Consider the following 13,244-nt stretch of genomic DNA (forward strand, 5'->3'; position numbering starts at 1 on the left):
GTAAAAAGTTGACCAGCGATTTCTCATTTTTACAGCAAAATTTGCAAAACCGTTTTTTGTAGGGACCACCTCACACTTGAGTGACTTTGAGGGGCCTATATGACAGAATATGACCAAAAATGACACCGTTCTTAAAACTGCACCCCTCTAGGTGCTCAAAACCACATACAAGAAGTTTATTAACCCTTCAGGTGCTTCACAGAACTTTTTGAATGTGGAATCCAAAAATTAACATTTACTTTTCTTTCACAAAAATGTTCTTTTAGACCTGTTTTTTAATTTTCACAAGGGTAACAGGGGAAAATGGACCATACACTTTGTTGTACAATTTCTCCTGAGCATGCCGATACCCCATATGTGGTGGAAATCTACTGTTTGGACACACGTCAGGGCTCGGAAGGGAAGGATCGCTATTTGACTTTTTGAATGTAAAATTTGATGGAATAATTAGCGGACACCATGTCGCATTTGAAGAGCCCCTGATGTGCCTAAACAGTGGACCCACTGTTAGCACCATTTTGGAAACTAGACCCCTTTGGGACCTTATCTAGATGTGTATTGAGCACCTTGAACCCCCAGGTGCTTCACAGAAGTTTAAAATGTTAAGCCGTGAAAATTAAAAAAAAAAATCACATCTTTCCCACAAAAATCTTTTTTAGCTACAAATTGTGTATTTTCACTAGGGAAAAAAGGAGAAAATGGATCCCAAAGTTTGTTGTGCAATTTTTCCTGACTTCACTGATATGTGGTCAAAACTACTTTTGAGGCACAGTGCAAAGCTCAGAAGAGGGAAGTAGTGCCATATTACAGTGCAGATTTTGCCTCCCTTTTTGGAGGGTGCCATGTTACATTGACAGAACCACTGATGTGCCAGAACAGTAGAACCCCCCATAAGTGACCCCATTTTACCAATTAAACCTCTCAATGAATTCATCTAGGGGTGCAGTGAATATATTGACACCACAGGTGTCACAAATTTTTATACCATTGTGCAGTGTAGAAAAAATAGTCTACATTTTTACCACCAAGATTGTGTGTTAGACCCAAGTTTTAGATTTTCACACTGGGAAATGGGTAAAAATGGTACCAGAATTTGTCCCACAATTAATGCTGAATACAGAAATAACCCATATGTGGCTGTATAGTACAACTTTGCCATACGGAGTGACGTGTGAGGGACAGAGTACTATTTGCCTCCTGGAGTGCATATTTTCCTAGACTAGTATGTGGATTCCAAATAAAGAGCCCCTAAGTGCCAGAAAAACAGAATCCCCCCTCAAGTGACCTCATTTTGGAAATTATAACCCTTTGGGAATTTGTCTACAGATGTAGTGATGATTTTGACTCCATGGGCCTTTCCAGAAGCAAGCAGCAGTGGATGTTGCTGAGTGAAAGTTGCAAACTGCCGTTGTATTGACCAGTAAGAATGACCAGTACATTATGCCCAGACTGTGCTTCTAGAGACACGCACCTGTAAATTAGATGGACTCACTACAGAAATGCCAAACATGTGGGTGATATATGTGGTTTAGGCACACTGGGGCTCAGAAGGTAGGTGGGGCATTTGGATTTGGGAGCGGAGAATTTGCTGAATTTCTTTTGTCAAGTGAGGAGATATTTTGCTGTTCCAGAGCCTTTGTGGTACCAGTAACGTGGAAGCCCCCTATATTTCCAGTAACAGATGATGGACCAGAGGGGGGACTTGCTTTTTTTGTGGATTGAGAGGAACATTTTAACGTTTGGGATCACAGTTATCTTGCGCTCTACGCTGATCACTTACTTTGCGGTTTCCATCTAAATCTCTAAGTGACGTGATTCAGATGAAACCACCGATGGATCCATTCACTAATGTGAGGCAGCAGAGTTACTCTGGACTCTGTCTGGCCTCTGTCCCGTAGTTTCCTTTTACAAAACTGTAGCCGACGGCACTTTTATGCAATCCTAAAAAGATGGACACTGTCGGATCACAGGTCCATCTGCCTCATTATAGGGAATCTTCTGCCGGGGGTTCTGTCTGAATCATGATCATGCATTTCAGAGATTTACATGGAAACCCCACTGTAAGTGCTCAGCACATAGCACAGGATAAATGTGCGCTAAGCCTCACAGCGATCTTTGGGAGGCAGAATGAAAAAAAACAACATCATGTGAAGAATTGGTTTTATTTTTTACACTGTTCCTCGTGCGGTCTAAGTGATTAGGCAACTTTATTCTTTGGGTCGGTGCAATTTATATCGAGTTTTTATGTATGGCTGCTGTCACATACAAAAAGGTGCTTTTTATTGCAAAAATTAGCATCATCATATTTTGAGAGCTATAATTTTTTCATATTTCCGCCTATAGAGTCATGCGAGGGCTTGTTTTGGTACCATTTTTGGGCACATTACATTTTTGATTGCTTTTTATTCTGATTTTTGGGAGACAGAATGAACAAAAGCCAGCAACTGAGGAATTGCTTTTTTTTTAAATACCATTCCGCTTGTGGTAAAATTAGTAAAGGCTCATTCACACATCAGTATTTGGTCAGTATTTTGCATCAGTGTTTGTATGCCAAAACCAGGAATGGAACTTATCGAGAAAAAATATAATTGAAAGACTGACTCCTGTTCTTTGTTTTGGAGACACTCCTGGTTTTGGCATTCAAATACTGATGAAATACTGATCAAAAATACTGATGTGTGAAAGAGGCCTAAGACAGCTTTATTCTTCGGGTCAGTATGATTACAGCGATACCTCATTTATATCATTTTTTTATGTTGGCGCGTTTACACAATAAAAACTATTTTTATAGAAAAAATAATTATCTTTGCATCACTTTATTCTGAGAGCTTTTTTACTTTTCTGCTGATGGAGTTGATTGGCAGCTTATTTCTTGTGGGACAAGATGACATTTTCAGCAGTACCATTTGTATTTACATCCTTCTTTTTGGTTGCGTTTTATTGCACTTTTGTTCGGTGGTATGATGATAAAGCATTGTTTTTTGCCTCGTTTTTTATTTTTTTACGGTGTTAACTAGTTGTACAGTTTTATAAAGCGGGTCGTTACAGATGCGGCTATACCAAATATGTGTACTTTTATTTATTTATTTATTTATTTTTAATTTACATAAATGTATTTGTTGGTAAAATATTTTTTTTTTCTTTATTTGGGGATTTTTAAGAATAATATTTTTACACATTATAATATACATGTATTTCTTTTATCTTTATTACATTGTCCCAGTATGGGACATTACTATATAATGTCGGATCGCTGATCTGACACTTAGCACTGCTTAGTATCAGATCAGCGATCTGACAGGCAGGGAAGGAGGCTTCTCAGGTCCTGCTCTCAGCAGTTGCTGAAAAACCACCTCCCTGCAGGACGCATCTTGGTGCCCTCAGGATAACGCGTTCGTATGGCCTTGTTCTGAGGGAAGTGTAAGCAGGTTGCGGGATGCAGTGAGGCAAAGGAGGAAGAGTAAGGGTTAAGAAATTTAACAATTTAATTAGCAGAGAAGATAAACTCCTCCCAGGGAGATAAGCAATAAAATGGTGAAAAGCAGTTGCAAAAATAATAACAGTCCATTTATCAAACTTATCGTGTCCTTTATGCTTCTCCACCACAGATGATCCTTTGGGGGTTGTAGCATCGGCAAGAGCCAGGGTGATGTCCACAGATAGGGTCTCTCAAACGACAATCTGACTTCTGGTGGCAACGGGCAGTCTCCGGTTTTACCCATTGAGCCCCTAGTCCATGAGCCAGTGCAGTCAAAGCAAAGAGGGCTGCAGCAATTCCATTGTTAAACATGAACTGATGTGTACCTTGTGGCAAAGAGGACCTCAAATGACTGTCCTTTACATGGGCCTCACTTCTTTGCATGTGTTTAGTATTAGCTGTCACTGAGCACACGGCACTCTTCACTCGCACTGTCCTGCTATCGATACCGGGAGCTGACACATTCAGCCTGTCACAGCGCCAGCGCTCAGGCTGCTCACCCTCCTGCACCTTCCAGGACGGAGGGAAACTCTGCCTCCCTTCGTGCGCTTTCTCCCTGTATCCCAGTTTACCTTGGCCCCTCCTTCCAGGTCTTGGGATCTGTCCGGTCCCCTATTCCTTTCCCCGGGCAACATGGGATGCAGCCTCATCAGTTCCAGACTGAGCTCATTACAGGTACCTGCATCCTGTCCTCTTCCTTATAGGAAGCAAGCAGAGAGCCCCCTCCCTGCGCGATAATTCTTTATGCTGTTGTCACTACTGACAGCGGCATTAGAGGGGTTAAATGTCCACGATTGGTGCTAGCACTGATCGTGGGCATTGCTGTGGGGTGTCAGCTGTCACATACAGCTGACACCCGCACGCAACTGCCGCGACGCTCAGTGTGAGGCCGTGATGATCGCAGCTCTGTACTAGTACTGCTCTGGTCAGAAATGTAGTTCCCGCAGAGCAGTACTAACATGACAAAGATCGGGAAGGGGTTAAGAAAAGCCATGTTAACACTATCAGTATTTGGTCAGCTTTTTACCTCAGTATTTGTAAGCCAAAATCAGGAGTGGAACAATCAGTGGAAAAGTATAATAGAAACATCACTACTTCTGCATTTAGCACCCACTTCTGGTTTTGGCTTAAAAATACTGAGGTAAAATACTGACCAAATACTGATTGTGAGAACGTGGCCTTTGAGGCAGATGTCAGCTATGTAATAGCTGGTATCTTCCCTCTGTGGAGCTGTCTTTGTTTCTGAGCCCCCTTCAAAGTACCTGACAAGTTCCATGAAGGAAATATCCGTCAAGGGGTGTTAGTTGGTCAAAAAGGAGATGTCCCTTAGTGGACTATTATGCTATAATTTTCCACTTAGTCATTGTGAACCAATTTATTCTTGCATCTTTGAATCCACTGTAAAACGCCCAGAATGCCTTAGTCCCTTAATGACCGCTGGTATGCCTTTTAACGGCGGCAGTTAAGGGTACTTATGCCTCAGTGCCGCTGTTTAAATGGTGCTGAGAAATAAGTGTATAGCACCCTCCAGAGTCGGAATTTCTCTGGGGTCCTGGTTACCAAGGGTAGCTGAGACACCAGAGATCAATAACGGTGACCGCAAAAAAAGGGCGATTTCCCATTTAATTTCTCTCTCTTCTGATGTGATCCACATCAGAGGAGAGAGAAATAGGGTCCCCCGATTACCCACCAGTACTTCTGGTGTCCCTGGACCCTCTTGCATCCCCTGGCTGCAAGCATCTTCTTCTGTGAAGAAAATGGCGAACACATGCACGCTGCACCCACCGAGATCTGCCAGCCGGCACCCGGTAACAATAGGACCCTATTACAGTGATCAAAATAAATCGTAAACCAAACACCCCTTTATCACCCCCTTAGTTAGGTAAAAACTTATAAAATAAAAAATGCATTTATTTCCATTATTCCATTAGCGTTAGAGTTGGGATAAAGTTAGGGTTGAGCTAAAGTTAGTGTTGTGATAAAGTTAGTATTGGGCTAAAGTTAGAGTTGGGCTAGGGTTAGGGTTGTGGTTATGATTGGGATTACGGTTAGGGTTTGGGATTAGGGTTAGGGGTGTGTTAGGGTTATGGTTAGGGTTGGGATTAGGGTTAGGGGTGTGTTGAGGTAAAGGTTGTGGTTAGGGTTATTGTTGGGGTTAGGGCTGGAGTTAGAATTGGGGGGTTCCATTGCTTAGGTACATCAGGGGGTCTCCAAATGCGACGTGGGACCGGTATTGATTCCAGCCATTTTTGCATTCAAAACGTCAGACGATGTTCCCTCCATTCTGAGCCTTGCCTTGCGCCCAAACAGTGGCTTTTCCCCACATATGGAGTATTGGCTTACTCAGGAGAAATTGCAAAACAAATTTTAAGGTCCATTTTCTCCTGATACTCTTTGAAATTAAAAAAAAAATTGGTTACAAAGTACTTGGTCTAAGGGGTAAGGTTTCTCATTGTGGAGCGTGACATACCAGCTCTGGCTTGTCAAGGTAAGGAGGCTTAGTCGCCATGCAATGCTCCTCTGGGAAATTTAATATGCAAATTGCTTCTTCAGAGAAAAAGAGGATTTGAACTCTATAGCGCCATCTGTTGGAAGTAGTGATCCTACAAGTCACAATCAACCCTTTAATGAGTCTTGTGTTCCAAAGTAAACTTTTTCTAGAAAAAAGTAAAATGTTAATTTTTTTCCCTTCCACATCACATTGCTTTAGTTCTCGTGAAGCACCTGAAGGGTTAATAAACTTCCTGAATGTGGTTTTCTGCACCTTAACGGGTGCAGTTTTTATAATGGTATCACTTTTGGGAATTTTCTGTTATATTGACCCCCCAAACTCACTTCAAATGTGAGGTGGTCTCTAAAAAAATGGTTTTGTAAATTTTGTTGGAAAAATGAGAAATCACTGGGCAACTTTTAACCCCTATAATGTCCTAACCAAAAGACATAATGTTTCCAAAATTGTGCTGATGTAAAGTAGACATGTGGGAAATTTTGTTTATTAGCTATTTTGTGTGACATATCTCTCTGATTTAAGGGTACAAAAATTAAATTGCAAAATTTTCAAACTTTCCATTTTTTTGTTTTTTCATAAATAAATGCAAGTTATATCAAAGAAATGTCACCACTAACATGAAGTGCAATATGTCACGAAAAAATATTCTCAGAATCAGTGGGATCCGTTGAAGCGTTACAGAGTTATAACTTCATAAAGTGACAGTGGTCAGAATTGTAAAAATTGTCTTGATCATTAAGTACCAAATTGGCTCTGTCGCTAAGGGGTTAAAGATGAAATCCAAGCAAATGGTGGAATTGTGTTTTTTAAACACTTTAACTTACCCCATGAATACCAAAGCTCATGTGCCTATATTAATGGGAAAAATATAATGGGTTATGCCTTTTGGTCTACGGAGAATCCAAAAAACCCCAAATCAATTAAACTATTAAGCAGCAGCTGATGAGTCATCTAAGTTCTTGCATTAAGGCTACGTTCACATTTTTTCTCCATGTTGCATTTTTTTCTGCATAAAGACATATACAATAGTTAAATTAGTTACAAAATATACAATTGGTGGAGATAGGTTGAACTTGATGAACTAGGTCTTTTTTCAACCTATGCAACTATGTAAAATACTATGGAAGCACTGAATGAAAGCAGCCTAGCAAGCCCTGTTCTGGTGCAAGATACTGTATATGTAATCAGCCTAGCTCTAATACTATATGTACTGACCTTGGCTCCATCACTGTATACACGTGCTGAGTCGTGTTTTAGTCCTGCGTTTGTCAAAACTTGGTTTTGGTATTGTATTAATGGAATGAACTTAGTTCTGGTAATATGAATTTTACTTTAGTTATATGAAATAATATTTTTGAAATATTGTAAATTTTTCTATTCATAATTAGCTAAGAAACCATTTTATGCAATTGGATGTGCTGCAAGCACTTGTATGCTTAATGGTAGGACTTCTCCTTTCACCATTATCCCTTTTAGGCTGCGGTCACACTATCAGTATTTGGTCAGTATTTTACATCAGTATGTGTAAGCCGAAACCAGGAGAGGAACAATCAGAGGAAAAGTATAATAGAAACACGTCACCACTTCTGGATTTATCACCCACTCCAGGTTTTGGCTTACACATACCGATGGGAAATACTGACAAAATACTTATAGTGCGACCGTAGCTTTATAAAGAGAACTTTCTATTACCCCCTCTTCCATCTTTCATCATTGTCTGCTTCCCCCCTCCCCAGAAAAGAAAACACAAAGGCAGGAAATATGAGGTTAAAAATTGAATCCTACTGCTGGTGAACAAATCAGTTGTTCTTACTCTTTATACCTTCCCTTCATCACAGAACATGCAGTATATGCTGCAGATAAATGGTCACCAGGGTGCAAAGAGTGTTAAGCTGTTTTGTTTTTTTCTAACATTAACACTTACCCCAAGAACTCTTGGCCTGAAACTCCTAAACTTTTTTTTAAAGTCAGTTGTTTGGGGCTCCACTGTGTAAGAATTTGGATGTGAGAGCGCAGAGAGTCCACTTAGTTCCAGAGAGGTGGATGGGGTATTAGACAGTGGACTTGACGTTTGCTGAAAACTGGGAGGCATATTTAATTCTTGAGACATAGAGGGCACATTAGTTTCAGTTCTCCGAATCCAAATTTCAGTCTCCCTTCGTGTGCTTAAATGAATATTTTCCTCATTCCATGTTGGTAATCTGTCTATGGTTTCATAAGGAGGAGGAGGGGAACAATTATCCCATTGCTGGTTGGTAGGTTGAACAGACCCTGTAGAGATTGGATATCCAGGAGGTCTGTAGTGAACATATCCATAGTTACACCTGTTGGCTCCATTGCCTGGTATGGACATTAGTTGAATTACTACAGATTAAAAAAAAAGTTGTTTAGTAGATGGCACTATGCATTGTCAAGTGAGGACATAATTCAACAGAAAATATATTCTTTAACATTGCAGAGTAAGGCTACTTTCACATTTCAGTTTTTTAGCATCCGACACGATGCATCGAAATATGTAAAAACCGGATCCAGCGCCGGTTTCCACCTGATCCAGTTTTTTCCCATAGAGTTTCATTAGCACCGCATTGCGCCGTCCGGCTCTTCCCAGATCCGGCAAAAATTGTTTGTCCGGCGTCTGGAAAAAACGTTCCAAGTAACGTTTTTTGCCTGTGCCGGACCGCTTTTTAGAAATGCGCATGCCCGGAAGGGCATCATTTTTAACCCTGGAGGTGTCGAGAAAATCAATCAATCTCTCTCTCTCTCTCCTTCCTTTAAATTGCTGCTCCAACTCTCTCTCGTCATGCGATGTTCCTTTAAATTTCTGCTCCAACGTATCCGGCTAAAAGAAGGATCCGGTGTCAGCGTTTTCTGGCGGATCTGGTATTGCGACTTTTCACCGCAGGCAATGCTACATCACTATCAATAAAACTACAACTTCCAGGATGCCCAGTCAACTCATGCTGAAAGCTATACTTTTCCAAAAGCTAAAAAATTACCAGCTTTTGGAGATTACTAATGAAGTTAAAAATATACATTATATGTAAATATGATCATATGCTATGTAAATCTGATCATAAGGCAATGCTAAGGAAGTTCTTGCCATGTCTAATCATTTCCCAGAGAACTCAAATTCATAATTCCTTGAAAAAAATAATGTATTGAACTCTACTTTACAGAATTTGGAGGTCAACTTCAGGAGCTTTTGTTTTCATTTTAAATTAAGAGATACAGATGATTAGAGATTAGCGAATCTTTTTAAATATGTAGTCACCAACTTCACTGAAATTTTCCCCAAAACTTTGATTTGCAGTGAATAAATTTGTGCAAATTTCAATGCTGGAAAGTTTGTAAAATACACGTTGGGCAGTGGTGAGAGAGAACCACGCTGACCATCAAGGCTTACACTTTGCTGGTGCGAAAGAGAAATAGCCCTTATAATCGTAAGAGCTTACACTCTTCTCACGAGAGAGAAAGAACCCTCCTGACTATATGATCTTACATTCTACAGTATAGAGAGAGAAACCTGCTGATCATAAGAACTTATACTGTATAAGAGAGATAGATCCTCGTCATCTATAAAGGCTTACACTCTACAGGCAAGAGAGAAAACTCCGCTGACCATAAGAACGTCCAATCTACAGAAAATTGAGGACCCTGCTGACCATAAGATCTTACCATCTACAGAAAAGAGGGGACCCTGCTGACCATAAAAGCTTATAATCTACAGAAGGGAGAGGACCAGTGTGGGAAGACTAAGTGCAACACAAAGGGATGAGGGGAAGGAAGCCCAGACACTAGGGGAAGGGTGAGTGGAGACCCCTACACAGATCTGATAACACCCTACTTGCCCTACCATCCCTAAATTGGTTCCTCACCAATCACCAAGCAGGTACCTAAGCCCTGTATCTCCCTAGAGCTAGGCCCTTGATAGGGATTGGAGGGGATGAACACTGATCAATCCCCACTGTAAACTAAAGACAAAAAGGTAGACAGACAAGGGAAATGAAGTTAGCTTGAGCAGACTCAGAGAGGTAACACCAAACATCCTCAAACAGCTCCAAGCCTTCACAAGGGAAAAAATGTGAATATCACAGGTAAAACTCTGCAGCAGACTATATATATATATATGTAAACTCTAGGTCCAGGTGTGTCAACTAGAGCCGGAGGGAGGTTGTCACTGGGTCCCAGAGTCAAAAGGATTAAGGAGGCGTCTGTAATGCCTAACTCAAAGACCTTCTGCAGCCTGACACAGAGCGACAGTCTGTTGCATCTGACACATCTGTTACAGGACCCCGCTAATCATAAGCTTACAATCTACAGAAGGGAGGAGACCCCACTGACCATAAGAGCTTACACTCTACAGAAGCGAGAGACTTACTTAGTGACTTTGGAGATGGAAGCAACTGCCATGCAAATTATGCTTCATGTTCTGTGATAACCCAGGTCAGGATCGTACTGGCCCACCGGAGAACCGGAGGATTCTCTGGTGGACCCAGGCACTGACACCTGCTGGCATATTGGCCAGCAGCTGCCTAGGGCCCCCACTGCTCCAGGGGCCCCCCAGCCAGTGGCATGTTGCTAATAGCAGCACACCCAGCTGCTATGGGACCCCTGAGTCAAGGGGGGCCTTCCGGTGCCAGAGGGCAGCAGCTGGAGTCAGGAGCCTGTCCCCACTGCTAAAGAGAAATGAATATTCATGCTTCCCCATGCCCCCATGGGCGTGGAGAGGAATGAATACCATTTCACTTTAATAGCGGGCAGTGTTAGCTGCAGGCTGGGGCTAACACTGCCTGCCAGTGCTGCTGAATCGGGGGCCCAGAGGTGGGCTCCTAAAGGGCGGCAAACTCTGATTGTGATCCCTGCAGCTTGGGGCCGAAGCGGAGCTGCAGGGATCTGACGCCGTGCTCCTTCCTGCCCACCTTTCTGTCTGATTCAGCATGGCTGCATGACATCATCATTCAGTGCCGCTGTTTCAGAGCGGAAGCTGTTAGAATGTGCTGTGGCTGCTGGGAACGTGCGGAGAGGTGTGTGTCTCTGCCTGCCTGCATGTGTGCGGCTGTGTGTGTATGTGGTGCGTTGCGGTGCTTTGTGTGTGTGAGAGTGGTGTGGTGCTGTCTGTTTGTGATGCTGTATGTGTGATAGTGGTGTTGTGTGTGTGTATTTTAGATATTGTGGATTGGCAATAATGTGGGTGATGAAGAGAGCAGTGGTGGGGGAGAAGGCATTGTTGGTGGAAAGGACAATGGGGGTGGTGGGGTAGGAAGCAACGATGGAGGTGGTAAGGGAGAAGGCAATGATGGTGGTGGTGGAAAGGCAGTGATGGTGGTGGTGAGGGGAGGCAATGATGATGGTGGTGGGGGAGGCAATGATGATGTAGTGGGGGAGGCAATGATGGAGGTGGTGGCATGGGCAATGATGGGTTGGTGGGGGAGAAGGCAATGATGTTGTGGTGGAAAGGACAATGATGGTAGTGGTGGAAAGGACAATGGTGGTGTGATAGGAGGCAATGATGGAGGTGGTGGGTGAGAAGGCAATGATGGAGGTGGTGATGAGGACAATGATGGAGGTGGAGGGGGTCTGCATTAGAGCTGCATTATACCCTTTCAGGGGGCTGCATTATGCCCTATGAGGAGGCTACATTATATTCTAGGTGGGCTGCATTATTCTCTCAGGGGGCTACATCATACTATATGAGGGGAGCTGCATTATGCCCTATGAGGGGCTACAGTATATTCTATGGGGGCTACCTTATGAGGGGGTTGCATTATACACTGATGGGGCTACATTATATTCTGTGGAGGGGCTGCATTATACTATATGAGGGGGGCTGTATTATGCCATATGAGAGTGCTACATTATATTCTATGGGGGACTGCATTATACCTTATGAGGGGGTTGCATTATATTTTGTGGGGTGCTGTATTATACCCTATAAGGGGGGCTGCATTATATTCTATGAGGGGACTGCATTATATTCTATGAGGGGGCTGCATTATATTCCATGAGGGAGGCTACATTATATTCTATGAGGGGGCTACCCCAACCCTTGCTACATAATAAGGACGTGTACTACCTTATATTATACCCTGATATTAGGGCGTTTTACCACACAATTGGTGGTCTTGAATTTATTTCGATGTAGCTAGATGGTGGGCCCAAGGTGCTCCAGTCTGATGCTGCCAGGTAATGACCACTAATGCACAAGGTACGATAATCTGTAAGATATCGCAGCTGCAGGGCATTATGGGGAAGCCCGTGCGGCAATGCAAGATGAAGTTTGCCTGCTTTCTGATGTTTCAGCAGTGTGGGAAATGGTGCCGGGCAATTTTTTTTCAAACTGCTGTGACAGGGTCACTGGCACAGTGTACAAGAAGACATATGTGTCACTGTGCATGTTGGCATCAGTGGTATGAAACCAGGATATTTTCGTCCAGCATACTAAGTGTTGGGAGAGTTAAAGAAAGCTGCATACATGGGCTGTTTTATGTGAGCACTCATACAGTGGGAGGGAGAGTACTCACCATATCTCTTCCTGCAGAGCCGACACCGGCATGTGTACTAGCAGGACCTGTGGTGTTGTCACAGTCATGTGATCATCACATGATCCTAGTTAAAAACCCAGATGGTTGAGCGTGTGGCGATGGACAGGTTCATCTACTCCCTCCCCAGGACAATACAGACCTGGGTTGCCCAGTGTGACCCTCGGAATGCAGACGACCTGGTTGGCCTGGTTGGGAGATACTAGGTTGTTGAGAAATCCCTGGGGAAACCAGACATTTCCACTACCCACTACTGGGATACCCAAAGGGGGGCGGGATCACCATGGAGGGTTGCTAGACCCACAAATGAGGGGCATCCCAATCCCGCTGAGGGGTCCCCTAAAGCAGTTATAAAGGATGTGGTCTGTTGGTGGTGTCTGTTTTGCGGCTGCTAGACAGCCTGAATACATGTGGGAATTTCCTAGCAAACAGGCAATCCCCACATGTATTCAGGCTGGCTAGCAGCCGCAAATCATGCAGCTACGGCGATAGGAACTAAATCTCCGAGCACATCCAAATACTCGGAGATCACCTGAGCATGCTAGGGAATTCTTAGAGTCACGAGTATACTCGCTCATCACTAGTGGCAACCCCTCATACTGCAAATTGAATTTCAAGATGTTCAAATTCACATGAATCCGCGAATGTCAGGATATTCAGCTCCAACTTGATCCTTTGAGAATTGATACGCTCTTCTCTAATTATGAATGTGAAGATG

At 43.0% G+C, this 13,244-nt stretch overlaps 1 protein-coding gene across 2 annotated transcripts in view; it reads right to left on the reverse strand.

Annotated features, from left to right (window-relative positions):
- LOC141069330 (uncharacterized) overlaps positions 1-13,244 on the reverse strand; it is a 249,740-nt gene that overhangs the window by 171,261 nt on the left and 65,235 nt on the right. For both annotated transcript variants that reach the window (XM_073558802.1, XM_073558801.1), the window contains exon 2: positions 7,912-8,351. In XM_073558802.1, the coding sequence (XP_073414903.1) occupies positions 7,912-8,340 (429 nt within the window). In that variant the 5' untranslated portion in view covers positions 8,341-8,351. The remainder of the gene's footprint in view (positions 1-7,911; positions 8,352-13,244) is intronic.

This window comes from Dendrobates tinctorius, unplaced genomic scaffold (genome assembly GCF_039654945.1).
Source record: "Dendrobates tinctorius isolate UK_male_01 unplaced genomic scaffold, ASM3965494v1 ptg000258l, whole genome shotgun sequence".
Classification (NCBI taxonomy): domain Eukaryota; kingdom Metazoa; phylum Chordata; class Amphibia; order Anura; family Dendrobatidae; genus Dendrobates; species Dendrobates tinctorius.